Genomic DNA, 22569 nt, shown 5'->3' with positions numbered 1-22569 from the left:
TTTTGTTAACTATAGACAGAGTCAGGCTAGCTGTTTCCTCCTTTTCGCAGTCTTGTTCTAAGCTAAGATAAGTGGCTGCTGGTGGTAGCTTCATATTTACTGACATGACATGAGAGTTATATTGATTCTGTTCAAACTCTTGACAAGAAATGTCAAACTATTTCTTTAAATTTGAATAAATTTCACACACTGCAATAATGAAGGCAAAACAACTCTATATTCCAACCTTGAATGACTATAATATGTACAGTAAGTGGGATACTTACAAGCAGTATGTGGAAAATGTTATGGACTTGCATATGTTCCTATGTTGAGCTCACATTGTCATTATTGTCTTTCAGGTTGAATATAGAGACACGTTGCTCACAAACACAAAACACTGGCACTATATCTTCCGATTACTCATGGCTTTTTATCTCCTGCTTTGACTTTCCATGAACCCATAATTGCTCACACACACACACACACACACACACACACACACACACACACACACACACACACAATACCACAGAAACACACACCTGTGCACTCACACTCGCAGTAGAGCCCATGGTGTCTGCCAGTATCAAAGTGGTTTCCTGGGGTACTAATGTGCACACAGTCTACCATTTTAGCCACTATGTTGCCTCAGCCTCTGACACACATAGTCTCTCTCTCTCTCTCTCTCTCTCTCTCTCTCTCTCTCTCTCTCTCTCTCACACACATGCTGGCTCTTTTCTGCTTCCAGTCTCCACTCCAGCTGTCTCATTCTCTTATTCCCTCTTCCCACTCTCTGTTTTTTTCCTCCTCCTCTTTGCCTCTCCTTCTCTTTCTCTCTCACACACAAGCATACAGATGCACAGACAGATACTCTCTCTCTCCTCCTCCTCTCTCCCTCCTCTCTCTCTTCCTCTCCTTGTATCCACCGGCAACTGCGCTGAGGAGCCTCCCTCACCATCCTGTGGATCCCTACACTTGACTAATTATCCTTGAAGTGTTGTTGAAGATCATCATATTTAGCCTAGCGACCTAGCGGCAGAGTGCAGACAGATATAGACTAGGCTGGCTGGAGGCTGGGTGCCTGGCAGTGTGGCGAGCTCTCTATCTCTCTCTTTTCACGCTCAGTGCCGAGGGCTTCTCAGTGGCGGAGCGGCGGAAGTGAGGGGTGGTTTTGCTTTGAAAGAGACGAGAAGGGGAAAAGAGAAAGAAGCGAAGCTGAGACCACAACGCAACTGCAGAATGAGAGTCCGCTGCAGGAGCAAATCCTCCTAGAGACGGAGACTCGGAGGAGGCAGCGGTCACTGTGCAGAAGCACTGCTTCCAACATACAGAGATTTAAGGTGAGAGTTTTACAAACTGCCCTGCTTTTTCTTCTCCTTATTTTGGGAAATGGGTTGTTCCTGAGTGTGTGAGTGAGTGAGTGTGAGAGAGTGTGTGCGAGTGAGATTGTGCATCTCTATGACCCACATTGTTGAACCTGAGGTGCAGCACAGCAGGAATTCTGTGCAGGATGCTCTCAATTCCAATTTCAATTCAATTCAGTATGCTTTATCGGCATGAGTGGAACAAAGACAGTATTGCCAAAGCGTCAAGTAATATTGAGATTAAAAAAAACAACAACAAAGTACAGTTAATAAAATCAGGAAAATAGCAGAAAAAACCCTATGAACTTGAATTTGCTCTATCCCTCTCTCTCTCTCTGTCACACACAGACACACACACACACACACACACACATGCACACATAGTCATCAGCTGTGTGGCACCACTTGTTGGACTGACATCCAAGTTGACATGTAATGAATGCTCGGATGATGGTCACTTGTATGTGTGCTTGTGTGTGTGTGTGTGTGTGTGTGTGCTTGTGTGTGTGTGTGTGTATGTGCCAGCAAGATAGTGAGTGGGTCTTTTGTTGCCGTGGTGCCAGTGTGAAGCTTAAGGATGCACATCATAGTGAACGACATGGACAGCAACACAAGAGACAATCAGTCACGCCTGATTGCTTCTCACTGCTTTGGAAGATGGATACATAAAGGAAGACCCAAATATTGTATTTACAGCAGATAACCTCCTGTGTTTGTGTCCATGTATGTATATTTACAAAAATTTTATCTTCTGCAACAACTTGTATAACTTGTTCTCTCTTTACTTAGCATCAGTGAATGCCAATCAAAGCACTTCATGTTGAGGAAGTGGAAGCTTCTACTTATATAAACAGTGGGATAATAGTGGGATAGTGTTTCCCATGAGGCAGACAGGCGATAGTGGAGAAAGAGGAGTGAAAACGAGTATATGAACCACAGCACGAATAATTAACACACAAACACAGTGAGTGTAGGCTCTACTGCTCTCTGTGTGTGTGTGTGTGTGTGTGTGTGTGTGAACATGTCAATCAGCTAAACTGCGCGATGCAGAGACAAAAATACACGTGTACTGTATGTGTGGCTTGTGCAAATACACATTGTAGCGAGATTTTTGAAGAGAATGTTTTGAGATTTCAACCATTTGCGGCCATAAACAAGTGTCATGTGAAGCTATAAATAGAGGGCCATGATGATAAATCTATGACGTGGAACAGAAACTGCCAAGAGGCACTTCATTGCCAGATAATTAAAGTTCAAGCTTGTGGACAGCACCTGAGGTGATTTAGCAGAAATTATGATTTCTAATCCCTTAAATCCTGCATGTTTAAATTGAAGGGACCATTATTCAGTAGCTGTGTGATACAGACAGGTGCATTCCTGGTGTGCAGGTGCCTTACACTTCTATATGCACTCTTTGAATCTCAGCTTGTTACCGGTTCGGAAGTCTGGTAATCTTTGATAACAATTTTCTGTTAGATTAAACTGTTCCAGATGAGAGAATCTCTAAATTAATTCAGGTTTCAGGGAGTATTACATTTTTAATGCTATAGTTATTAATGCATATACTGTAGGGCTCTTTAAAACCCGTTCCAGCAATATTTAATAGGAATCTTTTCCCGTTCTCCTTACATGCAAATATACACTTTGTATTTTCATCGTGAATGACAAGATGGTTTATTTTTTGTGTTTGTGTAATCAGGAATTAATCATTCAGCTTTTCCTTACTCTTTTATGTTTTATTTTAAAGAGTGCCTTGAAGGATTAGATTCATTTAAGGATTATAATTGGGGTTCTTGTTTCAAATTGAAACTTTTACTATATCACTGATAGGTGTTCAGGTGCACTATGAAAACATGGACGCATTCCAACCTTATTAAGTGGCTTCCTCCCCTCTCGCTAAAAACGACCATTGATTGGGGAAAGGGCAGACACGGCAGCAGAGATTTTTACCCTAAAGTCAGCAAGATAATTGTTGTCAAGGATATGAGCGAACAGGCTCGATATCTGAGAGGAGAACCAATTGGTGAATGAAAAAAATTATATTGAAGACTGCTGAGGGCATTGATAATCATCATGATTTCAAAGTTTCCAGTTCTTAGAAAAATTGCATTTGCGGTTTGATTCAAGGAAGATATATTTGATTTCCTCTAAACTTTAAAGAGTAGAAGCTGATGTTATTTAGCATGAGTGCAGTCATTTGCATGTCAGAAACCCCTGAGCATCTCATAAGCTGGCCTTCCTACTTTAACTTTCTTCACCATCTCTTTCTTCCCCTGTTTCCTCCAATTCTCACTTTGGAGACTGAAGCTGTTTTTCTTCAACTTCTACCTGTTATCCCCCAATCGCTATTATTTCCCATTGCTGAGTCTGCTGGCTTTCACCCCACCCTCTTTACTTCTGAAGAGTCTCCGAACGTCTGCATCATGACTTTGTCTCTCTCTTATCTCTTTCTGTCAGGCTTTTGTTTTTGATCATCGCTCCTCTGTTTCCACTCTACTTCTCCTCCTTTCAACCTCATTTTCCCCCACCATCTCTTTTGATTGCCTACCCGTACTGGTGTGTGTGTGTGTGTGTGTACCTGTATGTGGGCATTTTCGATGTATCATGCAGAATGTATCTTTGTGGGCATCTCTACATATGGGTGAATGAGTTTGTGTGCGTTGAGTGTATAAGTGTAGGTGTGCACATAAAAATTGGTGTTTTTTCTCTGATGACAGATGATAAAAGGATTCCCTTTTTGTGCTCAGACATGAGTATCTGTAAAATTGTCAAAATGAAGCACATGGGCTCTCAGCAGTGTGGAAGGTCCCTGGTTTATTAATGGATGGATCACACATCATGAGCTCCTGGTGTAAAGAGTACTCATTATGATTGAAGATCTTAAGTAGTTGGACACATGGAGCTTCTATTGTTTGCTTTGAAGGTTTGATTCCATATATGTGGTGCCACATCTGTGAAGGTTAAGGTTAAGCTTAGGACAAATCTTTTAATTGCAGTGGTGAAAGAGGTATTCAGATATTTTACACAAGTGAAAGCAGCAATACCACAGTGTAGAAATACTCTTTTACAAGTAAAAGTCCTGCATTCAGTTTTACTTAAGTTAAAGTACATTTTACTAAAGTATTAGCATTAAAATATACCTAAAGTACCAACAATAAAAGTACTCAATATGCAGAATGTCCCATTTCAGAATCATATATATGAAATTATTAGATTATAGTTACTGATGCATCTCTGTTTAAGGATCACTTTAATGTTTTTTAACTACTTGTGTACTGCTCGGTAGCTTAATCTCTAATATTACTGTACATCATAATTCATTAGTTGATTATATATTATGTACTAATAATCTGAATCTGCAATGTAACTAGTAACTATAGCTGTCAGAAAAATGTACTAGAGTACAATATTTCCCTCTGAAATGCAGTGGAGTAAAAGTATAAAGTAGCATTACAGGGAAATGTAAAGTACAAGTACTTTAGTAGTATTAGTATTCTAGTCTTGCGTTAAATTGAATGCGCTACTCACCTTGAATGTTGGCATTGGAAGTAATCGCATGCAGTTGACTCATCCAGTAATGTAATTCCTACACACAGCTGTGTTGCCCTGCATCATCTGAGAGATAGGAGCAGCATCAATGTAGTACACATGGAGTTTAAATCATCTTTGTGTGTTAGGAGGGCCTTACAGAGGTTTAACATACGTTTTTTATTTTTTAGCTAGTAGCATATTTTGAGACATACTCCTCATTTGCCTCATTGCTTTGACTCAACAGGATATGAAACCCTCACCCTAAGATTTACTCTAAGCCTAGCACTGAATATAAATAGACTACTATTTAATGTCTTGTATCGTCTGGAAGTCAGACGACTGTTTAGTGACTCACTGTAGTTAGTGTTAAGTTGAACACTAACAGTGACTACATCGAGGTGCCAGTCAGGTCTCTTTCCTTACTAATAAGTCAAGCCAAGTATTATCTACAACCTTATATTACAGGCTGACTTAAGATGAGTTTGAGGTTGTCTCAATACAAGTGGTATACTGTCTTATCTAAATAGCCTGAATTTAAGTGCCTCGCCTGTATTTCTTACCTATTACTACACCTCAAAATCACCCAGGCTGCTCTCAGTGTCAGCAAATACTGCATTTATTGTTTAGTATTATGAACATTTGCAAAACATTAAAAATGATCAAAAATGGTCCACAACTTCAGAAACTTTGATCCACATCTTAATAAACTTTACATTTTTGTGCTTGTGTGATAATAGTGTTTTTATGATGTCAAGTTCAACATTTGCAATTTTAGCTTTTTCAAAACCCAAAGTAGTTTGTCTTCTTACTGCACAGTAGCTCTACACCCATCATATCCTTTTGACACAAACAGAACAAAGTAACCTAAAGCTTTGCAATGACCTTTGACCCCACAGATGATTGACAGTCAGCTGTTAGCACAGAGGAGGGCGATGAGGAACCTTCCTGAAGATAGAGGCCAGCAGAAGACCAGCACCTACATCGTGCCCTGCTTCCTCTTTGTGGAGGTGAGTGTTTGGACATATTTTGTTCAAAAGGGAACAATATGCAGCACCGTGGTCGCTTGTTGTGCTCACCAGACTTAACTCACATCTGAACATTTGAGCCTGATCTGACCTGAACATTAAAAGTCATATTGAATGAAATTGGTTTGTTCCTTGCTTTTGGTAGTTATGAACCTACAGCTGAAGGCAATATTTGTCATATTTGGGCTAACTTAACCTAAATCTAGAATCTAATATCTCAAGTTTTCATGTGCTGATATTGTACAGTGGGCAAGTAATGTGTAAATACTGCAGAATTGTACATGAAAGTGGGTAGAAGTGAAGACTTAGCTGTATACTCTGCAGGTGTTTTAGAAACCTCTGGGAAGTTGGAGTCACACAGAGCAAACTGATGGACACATGAAAGCACATTTTACAGTCTTCTGCCTGTGAATGTTCTCTTCCTCTTCTCTTCCATTTCACCCAAATCTGTTACTCCCATCATTTCACATGTTTCTCACGGCAGATTAACAACAATGAGTGTCAGTTGGGAAATTGCATGAATTAGCAGGCTCTGTTTTTAATTCACTGACTCCCAAAAGAAGTGATTGATTTGATTAAATTGTCACAAATGGGTAATTACCCTGAGTCCATGAATCACTTAGTGATAACATTCAGCGGGAGGTATTCTCGCAAAACAAAGGCCCTCTCGAGTGACCTTTTTGCTCATAAGCTCCTTGATTCCTTTCCTCCACTCCTTTACTCTTCCCACGACTCTTCTTCTCTCCCTGTAATCCCTAAGTGACCTGGTGGAGCACTCATGGCCTCAACTGCATTTCCTAATTAATTGGCCTAATTAAGAACGGAAACCCAATTAGCCTGTGCCACCGCTAACACGCTCCAAGCCTGCAGGTCCTCTGAGCTACGGCAATGATAGCTGAATGAGCTGAATTAGCTAGGGGTTTTTTAGCATTAAAATACAGTCTTTTGATTTTGAATACCGCCCAAAAATGTGATGTTGCATTATTATACGAGTTAGAATATTAAAGTGTGAGGTTGGTGAAAATTGTTGAGTCAAATGGTGCCATAGAGAGTTGACTAGATAAAGTCAGAAATTCAGGTTTTGCGATAGTATATATAGCCTATAGACAAGAGAACAAGTTTTTCTATCCCACCGGCTGAGACAAACTTAAGTAAACACAGATCTTGCTCAAAGGTCTCATTTAAGATTTGCATTTTTAAAATAAAGTTAGTGTAAACTGTCTTTAGCAAACTGTAACTTTCTTTAGTGCACCTGCAGTAGCACCTCTTCTCAATGACTGAATCTCCTGAAGCATTTTCTTCAACCTCGCTTTTCTTCTCTTTCTTTGTACTCATTCACAACATCCTCTTGAGATCATACTATAGCTTTTTCAACTGCTTGTTGTGCCTCATTCAACATATGAATCCTACACTCCTTCCACATAACAATGCTCTTCAACACACCTCTGTTGCTGCTGAATCTCTTTATAGCACAAATATCCCTCAATCCCTGCATGGTCTTAAGCTTGCTTTTATTTTCTTTCATTGTGCTTTGGTATTGGCTCATTCTCAGCATCATCTTGAGGACTTGTTATAATTTTCCAGCTTTCTAATTTTTTCATAGTGCATCTATAATATCTCTAAGCTTACTGTATAGCTGTCAGTGGTGCTCCTCCCCTCCTCTAGTATTCTCTTTGACGGTCTCTTGAGTACTGCCCAGTCACTCTTCTTATACAGATCCTCCACATCACTCCTCTCCAGCACCTATTCCCTTGAGTAATTACATCTTTTGCACCATGGATCTCTCCATTATTCCCCTTTACTTGTAAAGCTTCATCTCCTCCTCCCTCTCCCTGGGGAGGAGGTGTCATGTGCAGCTAATACTGTTTCTGCTTTTTGCAGTTTCTTCCCATTTTGTCACCTTAATCGGCCCTTTCTCCAGGGGTGTTTTTATTTAGTTCAAACACGGCCAGAGGTGGGGTGATGTAAAATCTACTTTGACTTTAACCACTATATATGCACCTCAATGAATCTGTGTACATTGCGGTAGTTTAATAAAGGGCATTTTTGAATTCAATTCCCACCTCTGCTGTGTTCATACTGAAGCAGCTTGCTGTAGCACAGCTCCCCCCGGAGGGCACTCACTCCTTTGTTGTTACATTAGCATCTCATTACGCATTTCTTTTCAATTCAAACGCCCAGTCTTATTCCTCTCTTGTGATCTTGTTGCTGATTCCCTCTCTTTTCCCTCTTTTTCTGCCTCTCACTGCCTTGTTCTCTCTGTTTTCTCTTCCTGTGACGATGGCCTTTTTCCTCTTTCTCTGTCAGTCCCCACTGTCAGTTCATTGCTCCTTTAATCTCAAGGCTTGTCTACCATTTCTAACTTTGATTACTGTATCTCTCTTTCTCTCTGTTCCCACTTTCCATGTTTCTCCCTTCTACTGTCTTCCTGCTGTCTCTCCTAGTCATCATTTTCTTCTTCTACTCGATTCAAATGTGAGAACTGACCATATCAGTTTCCTATACAAACTAAAGATTTCACACAATTTCACTTTTAGTTGCATGAAATAAAAACATCATTAAAAGCAGATAAGTCGTTCTCTCTCTCTCTCTGCTGCCACTGCCATCATGCTGCAAAGCCACACAAGAGACTGGTCTGGGGCCTAACACAGGCACAGCTTCAAAGAACCCTCTTTAAAAAGTAATTTTGATACAACTGATTCCTGACTTGCTTTAGACACTGGTGGGTGGAAGGAGGGTTGTGAGTTGGTGTAATCTGGGCCAGGCAGCCCTACTGTGAAAATCTGAGTTACGAAGTACTCAGAGTGACTACAAGTAGACTATTTGAGTGGATCTCACTGAGTGTACAACTTTCAGCCAGTGAGAAGTTGTGTGGTATCAGCTGTAACGATAGTAAGATGTGATAATCATCACTGTTTACTGTTAGTGGATGTACTGTAGCTACTAATTCATGGCACCCAGCCTTTGCAGTGTGTATCCTGGCTTTCCAGTTTTGCTGTGCAGCCTCGACTGCCAGCTCAGTAGCAGAGCTTCCTCCTCATGCCTCGTTGGCTGCATCTTCCTGTGGCACAGCGTGGTTCTGTAAAGTAAACACACTGCTGAGCATCAGACCACATAATGTTTCAGGTCTATGGCCTGTGCTGATTCTGATGATACTCTAAGGTGTTGGTTCATGTCTGCTTGTATCTCTTATTTCCTAGCTTCTCTGTGCCTGCTCAGTGATTTCTGTCTAGTCAGTAATATTTCTCATGACTTTTTTTCCCTTCATACAAAAATGTGATGCATAGGTTTCTGTCTCAGTTTATATACTACTAACAGCAAATACTTTTCGGAGGAAATGTAATTTTGCCCAGTTACATTTTCTATCAACATACTGAGGAGACGTTAAAAATATCTGACCCAGTCCCAAAATGTTTATATTGAATGTATCAATGTATCAAAACATTCACTGGCACATTTGTTTTCCTTACAATATCCAGTCTTGCAACACAATATTCACTTGAAGCAACCAAAGCAAGTTGAAACTTTTTTTATAGTTATGTTTAGGAACTTGGTTAAAGGGGAACTCCACCAATTTTACACATCAAAGTCTGTTTATAGGTCTTGGGGAGTGTATGTGATAAAAATTGAAAAAAGTCCTTTTGTGCCTCCTGATGGAGCTGCGCGAAATCTGACAAATTGCCTCAAATGCTGTCACTTGAGTCAGCATCAGTTGAGGCTGAAGACTACAAGTTTGAAAATGAAAAAAAAAAATCTGGTGGGTGTGGAGTTAGAAAGAAGTGAGTGGGTGGAAGACCTCAGGTGGACAGCCCAGGGGCAGGACAGAATAGGGGCGGGAACCTCAGTTGGATGGCCAGAGGCCGAAGGGCTGAGCAGGTCCGGGTGATGACCAGACTCACGGAGCAACTCAGGAGGTCGGTGACAAAGGCGGAACACTTTTGGAGGTTGGCGGCAAAGGTGGAACCCCTCCGGAGGTCGGACTGGAGACCAGCGGCGTGGCTGGAGATCAAGGTAGGAGGGCGGTGACAGGGCAGCAGGACTGGAGGCTGGAGAGACTGGCAGAGGAGCCGGTGGGGGGCCGCTGCAGCACAGAGTGTTTGGGTGGCTGCTGCAGCTCAGGAACTAGTGTCTGTTGTAGCTTAGCAGGAACTGGAGGTTGCTGCAGCTTAGCAGGAACAAGCAAGACTGATGACAGCACAGGCTCAGTAGGTTGCTGCAGCATTGGAACAGAAGACAATTGTAGCTTGGCTGCGGTGGCCCAACCGGAACAGGAGACCACCGCGGCATGGGGACTGGTGTTGGACAGGCTGCTGACTGGGGACCAGGCAGGACCATTGATGGCTCTGAGGCACTGGGCAGCGGTTAGGACAAGCAGCTGGGCAGGGTAGAGGCACAACATCGGCGGGAGCCACGCTTCCTTCCTTCTTCTCGCTTAAGGACAGGGACGGGCTGAGGTGCAGGCTTGTTGCTAGTGGGCTGGAGTGAAGGCTGATGGCTAGCATTCTGGTGGTTAGTAGGCCAGAAATCAGGCTGATGGCTAGCAGGCTGAGATTTATGCTATGAGATTTATGGTGCTGAGGAAATCCATGGCCCACTCAGGTATTGAGTTCCTCAGCCAAGGCTTGGAGGAAACTGCATGGTGTGCACAATTCACGACCGTCTCTCTGTAATGATCATTGCTGGCCGTCCTCCAATACTCCCTCAAGCTCATCAGGTCCAAAATTATTTCCACCAGTTCATCCGAATGAAAGTCTGCTGGGTCCATAATTATGGTCAGATGGTTTTGTTGTGGTTTGTCAAGCAGGGGAACCAGGAAAACAGGACTAGGACCCAAAATGCAGACACGTAGGCAGGGCTGGTGCAGAAAACACAAAAAGGCTTACACGGATTTCAGGCAGTCCAACAGAGGTAAAACAATTCAGGCAGGGAGCAGGCAAAGTCCAAAATCCAACATCCATGCAAGGTCCAAGAAAAACCAAAGATAAGTCTAAAAGAATGCACAGGAACCTAAGATCGGGACACTTGATGAAAGGACACACAAGGTAAAGTCTAGAAAGCTTAACACATAGGTAAAACAATGATATGACACAGAACAAAAGAAGAACACAGATTAAAAACACTCAGGTAGAGGAGACAAGAAGACACAGGTGAAACTAATTGAGACCGGTGAAAACAATCAAAGCAATCAACGACAGGAAGAACCACTACCAGACACATGAGGGAAGAAGAGTACTTCAAAATAAAACAGGAAAGCAACTAGACCCAAAACCTACATTTTCTATAAACATAGTGAGCAAATATTGTTTACATATCTGGCAAGCCCTAAAATGTTGATATTGATATTGAATACATATGACCCACACCAACTTCCTACAACTTATGTGCAGTACACAAACATAGCTTTTCCTTTATTTGATAAAGCACAGCCACTAAACATAATCCAACAAGGCAGTTACATTCTCTACATGACGTATTTGGCAAGATTAATATATAAACATAATTTCTAGGAGACAGGGTTGCTCCTAATGGTTACAGTTGTTGCTGAGGCTTTTCAATGCTTGATTTTCAGTTCATCAACTTCAGGAAACAATTATGTTGCTTGTTGACAGCATGTGTGTTTCTGTGTCTGGGCACGGACGGCCTCTGGCATCTTTCACCATCATCTTTCACCATTTTTGGTTTAGGTGTGAAGGCAGCACAGCATAGGTTGCTCCAATAATGAATAGCATCCTAAATGCATCAGGCCTACAGTTCTCTACCTCCAAGCAACACATTTGTTGTATGTGTTTACTTTTTTCTAAAGATGTTTTGTTCCAAACAGCTTTACTTGTGCCAAGACCAAGACACCCCCCAACCAAACTGTACTCATAATTTCTCCATATCTAAGCACCAAATTTGCTTGCTAGACTACTCCATTAACACTCCATTTATACTAACTCCAGCTTTACTTTACAAAGTTAAATTCTTCTAAAATCTTGATTGAAGCAGCTCAACTTCTCATGTAGCAGCCCTTTAAGCCATTTCCTTCTATACGACTAATGATCTTTAACTTCTCTTTAATCTCTTTATGGGCAGTTTACATACCATCAACATCTCTTCATTATCACATAAGATATGTGAGAAAAAAATTCAGTTTTCATCACGTCCCTGAACACATTTTTTATTTTTCATTTCATTTCATTTTTATAGAAATGCTCATACAAATTCTTCTATTCTATGTGCCCCCTCCCTCTTCAACACACACACGCCCCCACCCCCCGCAACAAAGACACAGTAACAGCTCATTCTCACATTATTCTCTCCCTACTTTCCCCCTCATTATCTCCCAGACTCCATGAATAGCACCTGCTCCACTGTCTGCTGCGCTGGGATTTCTCAGCACTCTGGGTGGATGTTTGAAATACTTGTTAGCTGGCTGCTTCCCACCTGTTATCACTTTAAGGAGGGAGGGATGAGAGACCCTGTATATCACAAGGCTCATATTACCAGCGAATATTGAATAGAGTAGCCATCTATCAGTATCTTATCTCAAATATAAATATAAGATTGTTGCTGGAGTTGGTCTCTAAAATATAATTGCTTAAGTAAGATATAATTGTGTCCCTCACTCTTGCTTCTTTCTGAGCTACATGCAATTATAGGATTCATAAATGCAGACTGATTCTCACTCCTGCCCATGCTGCATGTTGATCTGAATGAGGTCGGCTAAATAAATTGTAACAGAGTCAATCGAGATATTCACAATATATGAAATTGGCATCCCTTCTGGCTCAAGAACAGATTACATCAAAGTCAACCTTGTGAAATTATTTCCTTGCCTGTACTTAAAAAACAAACAAAAAAAACATACACATTAAAAAGACATGAAAAAATAGGAATGTGTATCAGACAATAGTTTATTTTAAAAATTAATACATATTAATTTTTGTTTATATATGTAAGTAGAGAGCTTTGGAATGAAACCTTTAATTGCACTGTAGGGTTTTATTCAGGGAACATGTTTGTATGTGTGAGCCTGCATCTGGTTTTATTCTTTCGCTTGCAAGATGCGGGGGCATTTTTGCTTGAGGACTGGGGATTTTGTAGAATAATGTGATTGTTGTTGCTGTAAAGAGAGTGAGACGTGAAGGGAAGGAAGGATGGGTGAAGGGAGTTATGGAGTGAAGCAGATACTGTAGATACACAGAGACAAAGTGTGCTTGTGAGAGAGCAGATATAGAGAGTTTGACAGCGAGGATGATTGAGAAACATGGAAGGAAATGCAGCAAGAAGGGGGGGGGGCACATTGGGAGTGGGTATGAAAATGATTGAGGAAAGATGTTTTTTGACAGATAACGGAAGAAAAAAATAGATGAGTTTAAGATAAACAAGGCATGGTGATAAGATACACCCAGTAATCAGGCAAACAAAAGAGGTGGAAGAAGACAGAGGGAGAAGGGGGAGGGCATGTGGCTGCCCTAAAGATGAATGCCTGCTTTGATCCTCTTCCTTTCCCTTGTTCCCTCTTTGTATTTTACCTTTCTCTCTACTTCACCATCTTTAGTCTCTCATATATCCTCATTTACTCTCTTTCACCTCCTCTCCGCTGTTGTTTTCTCTTCTTTCTGCTGCCTTCCTCAGTTTTATTTCCCAGCGGCAGGCTTGGCTATGCCCCGGCGCATTCTGTGATATACTAATGTCTCATTAACTGTTTTATCCGTCTGTTTATCTTCTTCCACTCTCCCTCTGCTGCTTCTCCCAGTCCTCTCTTTAATGCTCTACCCCTCTGGTTTGTCCACTGTTTTCTATCAGTCGGCTCATCTATCTTGCACTTGTCTTTGTTTAGTGTGTTGCAATACAATCCGGTGACACCAGGCGGCAGTCAAGCCCATTCATTTGCTTGTTATCCATGTCGATTCTATGATATGCCCTTCTAGGTGTTTTGGCTTTTTGCTCAGTCATTTACGTGTGATTTATGTAGATGAGTATGTGTGAGAGGAGAGCGTTGTGTGTATGGCTTAGTTCTTTTATGTACAGTAGTTTGTGTCATTTCTGACTCTGTGTATGTGTGTGTGTGTGTTTTGTTGTCTAAAATCAGACCTTGGCTTTTTTAATCATCTGCTGAAAATCTGAGAGATGAAACCCTCAACTGCTGTGAAATATTCACTGGCTCTAATCACGTGACCGAGTGATTATGTGAGCTCATCAGGAAACCAAATCACACAAAAAGGAGGAGAGGTGTTGCAGCCTCATCTCATGCTAATTTAGGGCGCTTTTTGTGCTGAACACTGTGAGGGTAGTAACTCTGTGAAGCCATCTAAAATCCAACCTGACACTAATGAAAAAAGTGTTGCTGTTGATGATGACAGGTTTTTAGTCAGCTGAGTTTCTTCCACCATATTTCACCAAATTAATCTTTTTAATTTGTCAATTAATTTGAGGCCTATTAATGAGCGCACTTTAAAAGCAGATGTGCCATTTAGTAAAATATGGTAGGGAGAATTATGTATACAATTTAAAGCGGAGATCTTTATGTGCCTAGCTGAGTTCTGGTATTTTATCACTCAATGTTTGGCAACACTTTACTTTAAGTCCCCCATTCATAAGCAGTATATAAACAGGTAATAAATGGTTTATTACACACTATAATATTTTAAGCAAATATATGAACGCCTCCTGGCACCCATGAATGGAGGCTGGTATATGAACAGATAATGAATGACAACAGCTGTAATAATATAAAATACTGTATGTCATAGAAGAAGTTATAATTGTTGACAAATACTGTAAATTAATAAACATGTCCTCTGTCCTCATATCTGCTTACAACTATATTATAGCGTGTTATAAAGCATATTGTAAATGTTTGTATACTGCTTATAATGCTAAATAGGTGGACTTAAAGTAAAGTGTTACCAAATGTTGAAACTGGACAGTTTGCCAGTCTGGAAAAAGAAAAGCGGATTTTTTCAATGTGCCACCCTAATGATACAGAAAATTGGTTCAATTTTATTTTATATTGTCCTTTTCACTGGGAACTACACAATACTTTGTTTAGTAAGATAAAAATAGAAATTGATTTATGGTCAATATGGTTGATGCACAAAGACTTAGTCGGCTGTTCACATATGAAACATTTAAATTAGCCAGTTACTCGCAGTTAGCCTAGGAGATGAGAAAAAAGGCCTTGTATAGCATTTCTTTTCTTTCTTCTGCTATTCGATGTACAATTTATTTGAGAATGTTCACATAAATATGTTATTTGAAAGTATATAGAAGAATATATAATGTTGCAAATTATGTTTTTTTGATTTGGTTTCTTATATGAAGAGGCATGTTATATTATATAGATGTTTGATAAATAGCTAACTGCAACTAACTAACTAAGAAATCCATTAAAATGTAGGTGTTGCTTTTTCTAATGTGTCTCTACTGCCGTGTGCTGTCAGTTGTCACCAAAGTGTAAATAAGGCAAAGGACACATCCTTTTCTAAAATAAGTAGATGTGTAGAATTTCTCAGCCTCCTTGATGCTCAGTAGGTCTCATTCATACTACTGTTTGTATTCATTCAAAAACATATCAGACATTTTGAGAGCAAAATGAAGCAGCATGTCTCCTGTTCATCCTGAGCAGTGTGACATTTGTTTTTTCGCAGCAGGGTGCTGTCATCTCAACACCAGCCTCCATCCACACATTCTCACCTTCTATAAACATGTTTTGACTTTGTCAGTTGACTTTTCTGCCATCTGGCCTCTCCACACAGGCCAAGGGTAGACATGCACCACTTATGTGCAAGCTCACAGTTTGGCCCCAGGAGACATTAGTGATGCCCAAATCTATTTTCACTGGCCTTTTCCCTACATAACACATTATTATTGTCACATTTTATTTTCCCCATTTCTGGTCAAAGGGCTTTTAAGAGCAGGAGCTTTTACTCTGTTTCTGTCACATCAGTGCCATATTAGTCTTTTTGATTTTCTTGCTTTTACTCCCTTTGAAGTGAAGAGGTTTGAGCATTAAGCCTCAATTACATGGCCTGATAACTCCTTTTAGTGTATTTAGTTTACTGGGTCAGCCAGGAAAGGGTCATCATCTTAAATATGCCTTATTTTGTAAACTCTGGTTTCATCCTGTGGCTAAATTTATGCTGACAGATTTTAGGAGGTAAATCAAATTGGGTTTCATTGCATAACAGTGTAATCCCTCATTTGTCATTCCTGCCAGTGAAACCACCCCAGATTTTTTAATTTATGACTTGGCAATACCAAATCTGTATGAATCATAAAAATGACCCATTCCTACCTTTGCTGGGATATAAGCAGGATCTGGTTTGAAAGACAAAAGTGCAGTTAAGTACAGAAAACTTCAAACATGTACATTTTATTATTACAGTCAGTGTGGCCAACATACTTCTACTCAAAGAAAAACATGACACTGTAAAATTGGTGTATTTTTCACACTTCAGCGGAATGTTTACAAGGCTGTTTGTGTTTTGAGTGGGAGTTTGTGATCCATGAGCCTTTGAACCCTCATTTTATGTTGTGCCTTCAGAAATGCATGGCAGCTTTCTTTTCTTAATTCTTGAAAAGTATACTTTTTTCCCCCAAACGTGTGTACAGAAGTTAATGTCTTTATATTGCTGGACTGGTGTACCACTGATTTCAAAAGGAAAAGATAGAGTGTGTGATTTGCTGAAAGAGGAGACAGACAGGGTTAGCGTCTGATTCTCTCTGTGAGGTCTTAATCTCAAACTGCCAAATCTCTTGAGATGAAACAGAGAGAGAGTTGAGGGGAAATATGGCCTTTTCTATAATTTCACAGGATCTGATAAACCAGATTTATTGCTTACACCACTGAACTATTTCAATTGATAATTTTCACATTCAGAGTAAGTGATGACAACAAACTTTCATTCCCACTTTTTTAAACTATTGCCTTCTTACACATCCAGCAGACACAGGGCAACATGAGCATCCAATTGGAGTCCTCTTTTTGGCCTCCTGACAAATGTAAGTATTCAGAGTCAAAGAACATCTGAGTCTTTTGCTTGCTATAGATTATATATAATAAACCAGTCAGGCATTTGTTTACCTCATCTCTCTACCATTTTTGTTGGGAAGTAGTAAGCCTCTTTTATTCAGATTGTCCTGTCTTCAATGTGTTCAAACTCTCATACTCAATAAGACTGGGCAGTGGGGGGATTGCCTGTGGTCTCAGCACACTCATCACATCTCAGCTGTTACACATGTACTACATATACAAGGACATGAATAAACTAGACGCAGCAACCAATAGAGACTTACCACCATCACATGATAATCAGTCCACTCAAGCTTGGGCTGGTGTGGGCGTGTGTGCCGGGAGCAGCTGTCTATGGTTTTATATTGAGTGGCAGAGCTTCTCATCTATATAGACTTGAGTATGCAAACAATATGTGGACAATGGTCAGAAGTTGCACAGAGTTTCAAGTGTGTTCAAGGTGTTGATTTTCAGTGGGATCAGCAGTATCAGCAATCAATCACATTAGTCATTTGAATCAGTGTTAAAATAAAAAAATATCGCCTAATAGAGATGTAATATTCAAGATTAGATTAACCTTTCCACCTACACTAGTTAGTATTTCCTTCATGTTGGAGAAAAAACAAAGCCCTCTAGCAACAAAGTCTGCATAGGAATGAGGTCGGGGTGGATGGATGGGAAAAGAAAAACAGCACGGAGGTGAGAGTTATCACCAAAAAACAACAGCTAATTTCTTAAACAAAATGAAAATCCTCCTTACAAATAATCGCATCATCACACAAGCTGTGTGTGCACTTCAGCAGAATATAAATCACAAAATGTATACACATCACACACACACATACACACATACAGCAGGCACACAGCCAACATTTGCGACAGGTGCATATTAATGACCGTTTTCCCAAATAAACCGTAACATACACAACAGTGACAGCAGCGGCCAGAATAACATCAATTGGCACGGCGGCCGTAAAAATAAAATTTGAACTGATGACTTCTTAAATATTCTTTTTTAGAATATAATAGGCCCTGGCGGTTCCGCTTGCTCTCCTGTGGCACATCTCTGTACTGCTGATGAGTCAGCAGCACCGGCTACATCCACTTCTTCCGTCAATGATGCATTTGCCAAGGTAACGTTATGCCGGCTGGCTGGCTAGCTACAGTGGTGCGAAAAAGTGTTTGCCCCCTTCCTGATTTCTTATTTTTTTGCATGTTTGTCACACTTAAATGTTTCAGATCATCAAACAAACTTAAATATTAGTCAAAGATAACACAAGTAAACACAAAATGCAGTTTTTAAATGAAGGTTGTTATTATTAAACAAACACTTTTTCACACCACTGTATACAAGTGGCTAATGTTTTTAGCCAGCTAGATTCATCTGAAAGCTCCAAATATCTTGCTTGTCTTGCATCCAGTGGGCGGTGAAGGTGGGGCGTGAGGTCCAATGAGGTTAAGTTAGGGGTGGGAGATACCAAGTTTAGTGAGTCTCGTCACAATACAGTGGTAAAATACGTGTTTTGAAAAGAAGAAACGTATTTAAAATGAATACAAATACAACAACAATTTAAAGTTGTATGTCCCTCCCCAAATGCCAAAATAAAAAACATGACCCTCCCCAGTGCCTAAAAAGTTATTTGATGTACCTCCCCTGTTTTGCCCCCAAATCACAAACAGTGCCTTATTTTAACCCAAACTATCATCTTTCCCTAAACCTAACCAAGTCCTTTTTGTGGCGAAACCTAACCAAACATTAACCATAGCATTGTCACATCATATTCATAAAGGTTTTGGAAGGTACAGACCAATAATGTACTCATGCCGATAGGGGTGTAAGATCAGAAAATTATTCAATGTGTCGTTCTAGAAGGCAAATGGCAAATGACAAATGACGTATTTTGTTGTTTAATTTGGAGGACTTCGTCGCATTGTATGGATGTAACTCTGATGCTGGTTTTATCAATTGGCAATTCTATTAAATGTGGTGATTTAGGTGCTTCATCCTAAACCCAGATTTCCCAAATGATCACTAAAGATTTGGACGAGATTACTAAGAGTAAATTTGGAACAGACAAGTACCAGAATGCCAGTACAAGTTAAATTTAGTTAAAACGTTTGCATTAGAACAAGAACATACTGCTTTGATATGTTTCTCCTACAGATACATCATCAAAAAAAGCTATTAAATAATTTGTTTTTCTTATACATTTTGAATGGGGTAGTAGTTGATATGAGGTCTGAAATCTGAACGATAATAAGGAAAGAGATTTAAAGGGTCAGGCAGGGACTTGAATGTGGAAATCCAGTTCTATATTGTCACCTGAAAATCACCTATGGCTGACTTTATATGTAATTGGAATGGAATCAAAAGATTGGGGGCTTTTGGGCATATTAAAGCAGAAATTAACTTGCACCAGCTGTAGTAATAGTTTTATGAAATTCAAAAAGCATGTACTTTCTCTGACGTACCAACACCTTAAGATAGCTATCGTGTGACAACCCTGGGTAAACAGCCTGCGTGGAGATGACTCCTGTGATGGAGTGATGTCGGCCTGTCAGTAGTTTCACACTGTACATGCACACGATGCTTTAGAAAAAATTTTTTTAATGCAAATTAATTTTCCAAGGTGACTTAGTAGTGTGTGTGTCTGTGCTATTTAGAAACCATCAACGTGAAGTTACTTTGACCTTTATTAATATTCAGACAAACTAGCTGTGGCTGCAGAGGTGTACAGGAAGTTGGTTATTTGTTCATGTGGGATGGAAAGGAGATGAAATGTCAATTAAGAGCTCTAAGCCCGTATTCAGTAGCAGGGGTGCCGCCAGAGATTTTGGACCCATGAAAGAATATAATATTGGGGCCCCATAGATCACCCATGTAGGCTACATTGCTATAACAAACCACACCTGCAAAACCCATTTGACGACCCCAAATATGAATAATAAATGTGGGCTGGAAATCTACTGTAGTCAGATGTTACCAACATTTTCTGATCACTTAGAACACTGAGCATGTCTGCACATTATGCATACTAATACTATAATTTTGTATATGGTATACTATAATATCGTAATATATATAATATCTGAGGAACTACTTTATGTAATTCGATGCCATTGTCATTCTGCCTATTTGGTTGAAAGTAGCCAACTGCAGTGTATTAACAGGAATGTGATTAACTAGTCAGGGATAATCTCACTTGGGGTTAAAATTAAAAGTGCTACCTTAAATTCAATATTCTTCTTATGTAATAATAATAATAATAATAATAATAATATCATCATAATTTCGTTATAATAATTTGTTATTTATTTTAAATGACCTCTGCTCTAGGAGAAGTAGAGCAGGGTTGAACTTTTACTCCAAAGACCTGCATTTTCCATCATCAGCTCCATGGATGGCTCTGGGTAAAACTAGCTAGCCACTATCAACGAAATACTGCTCACCTTCTCCTTAAACTGAGAGTTGGGTAGGACTAGAGAGGACTGATGGTGGTTTCGCTGGAGTTACATCTGCATGACAAGGCAGAGCTGATTTTTGAGTATTAAGTATTAAGTATTGATTCAATTTCAGCTAAATAAACAAAATGTAATGACTGTAACAATGTTGTAAGTGGATAATGTTGATCTATAGAGTGTATTTGAGCGAAATCAAACCACCAGAGTGATATTATTGTAATGTAGCTAGCTTGTGACTGGCTTCAACATAAAGCCAGGATATTATTAACAAAATACTAACGTGACTGTGTAGGTTTTCATGGACACTACATGGGCACTTGCCTTTCTTGGAGAAACATTGGGTCGCCCTTTGTTCTCCTTTTCTGCCCATTTCTTTTTCTTTCCGTGTCTGGCACCCTGATTTTGGTTTTGAGTTTGACATTGTGTACAGACAGCAACAGGTGGCCGCTCTACACACAGACTGAGACAGACTGTCAGCTAGTTTCCACCTTTTCTGTCTGTGAACCAGTTAGGTAGGACTGAACCATTCAATGTTTGTACTGAGGGGTGTGAGTTGGCAGGCTACCTGGATAATTTTAACAAAAAAGGAATGGTCAAACACACCATACTTTTATTTATGAAATTCCAAGAGGCTATAATATTATATTAGTGGCCCTAAATAATTTCCTCAAATAATTACTGTTCTATGTTCATGTGGTATTTTTGAGGGCCCCTGTCATCATCAATCATCCTAGCCCCCCCCCCCCCTTACTGCCCCCTGTTAAGTAGGAAGGCTATATCTTCCCATATGTGTTAATGAGACTTTAGATGACTCCATTTACTGGAACTTGCCATCATACTGAAATTTGCTATAATCTTCCCATGTCCCAGAATGAATGTAAAGTGTTTTCAACTATAACTCGTGTCTTCTCATGTATTACTCCGCACACATGGTTGTTAGATCTCTCAGACTGACAGTATAGTCAATAAGCACAGCCAATTTTAATGCTTACGTAGTGCAAAAGTAGATGCAAAATGAAATGCATTATCTCCCAGGGAGGTTTTCTCCTCTTGTCTTTAAATGTTTGTTTAAACTTTGATGGGTGTTCGTAGACTTCCATCTCTCTCTTCCTCCCACCTCTCTACACCTCCCTCCTTCGCTCCTTCCCTCAAGCCTTCTGTAGCTCGGCAAGAAGAGAGGAACGGATGATGGAAAGAAATGTTCAACACAGCGTGCCTGTGTCAGAGTTCCTCTTCAGACATGGGAATGCACCCACATGCCTGCAGACATATTCAAACACACTCTGCACATGGAAACACACATTAACACACCCACTCACTCTAACACACAAAGCTCATGTAGATGGAAACAAACATGAAAAGACATGGAGCTGCTTGATATTCTATATATAAACTACAGGCTGGAGGTGTTTGTATAGTCTGCCAGCATGTGTGGATATGTGTGTGCATGTATGTGTGTGTTTCTGTGTCCCTCATGATTTTGTTTTCAGAATCAGAATCAGAAATACTTTGAACCCCGAGGGGAAACTCTTTTGTTACAGCTGCTCACTATCACATCAGTGCACACAGGAATAGAAGTACTGAGCGAACAATATAATACACTATAATACAGGTCAGATAAATTAAGTACCAAGTGGGTATAAGTATAAAATTAAAATAAGTGTAAAGTACAAAAGGGCCTCAGGGCATGTGTGTTGTCACTGAATACATCGTCCCTCCAGTACAATGTTCTTCTCACTGGAGACCCTTCTGTAAACAGATTGATGTAGATTACAGTTAATTTGTACATTGCCATGGGATCAATTATTTGATTTTGCAATTCATGTAGGGAATCATCCATAGATTCTCAATGACTGTAAAGGAAACAGGAAAAGGAAACTTGCAGAGGAGCAGATCTGAGTTTGAATCAGGTCACCCTCTCTCCCCTATGTTCATTGTCACTCTTCAATGTGTAATAAAGCTGAAATGTGTTACAGTCACATGTAACAAGTCTTCCCTTCCCCTCCCTATAGCATTAGTCTAAGTGGGTACTTGTGCTGAAGAGGATAAACATGTTGGAGGAGGATCTCTCAGTGGTTTGTCACTCATTCAGCCATCTGCTGCTGTGAAACTTTTCCTGCTTAGTGCTGCAAAGCACAAAGACAATCCCCATTTAGGTGAACACAACATTACTCCACAATGACAACACAACAAACTGTACATAGGC

At 40.1% G+C, this 22569-nt stretch overlaps 1 protein-coding gene across 3 annotated transcripts in view; it reads left to right on the top strand.

Annotated features, from left to right (window-relative positions):
- Positions 1-794: 794 nt before the first annotated feature.
- Positions 795-22569, top strand: part of LOC122872898 (phospholipid phosphatase-related protein type 5-like) — a 51164-nt gene continuing 29389 nt past the window's right edge. The window contains exons 1-2 of one of the 3 annotated variants that reach the window (XM_044188988.1): positions 795-1322; positions 5774-5884. In XM_044188988.1, coding sequence (XP_044044923.1) covers positions 5774-5884 — 111 coding nt within the window. In that variant the 5' untranslated portion in view covers positions 795-1322. Of the gene's footprint in view, positions 1323-5773; positions 5885-7159; positions 9914-22569 lie in introns of those variants that run through there. The other 2 variants (XM_044188987.1, XM_044188989.1) reach the window with 2 other exon arrangements.

The sequence above is a fragment of the Siniperca chuatsi genome, linkage group LG3, assembly GCF_020085105.1.
Source record: "Siniperca chuatsi isolate FFG_IHB_CAS linkage group LG3, ASM2008510v1, whole genome shotgun sequence".
NCBI classification, from domain to species: Eukaryota; Metazoa; Chordata; class Actinopteri; order Centrarchiformes; family Sinipercidae; genus Siniperca; species Siniperca chuatsi.
Note: the sequence above shows the minus strand (reverse complement) of the source record. Positions and strands in the feature narration are given on the sequence as shown.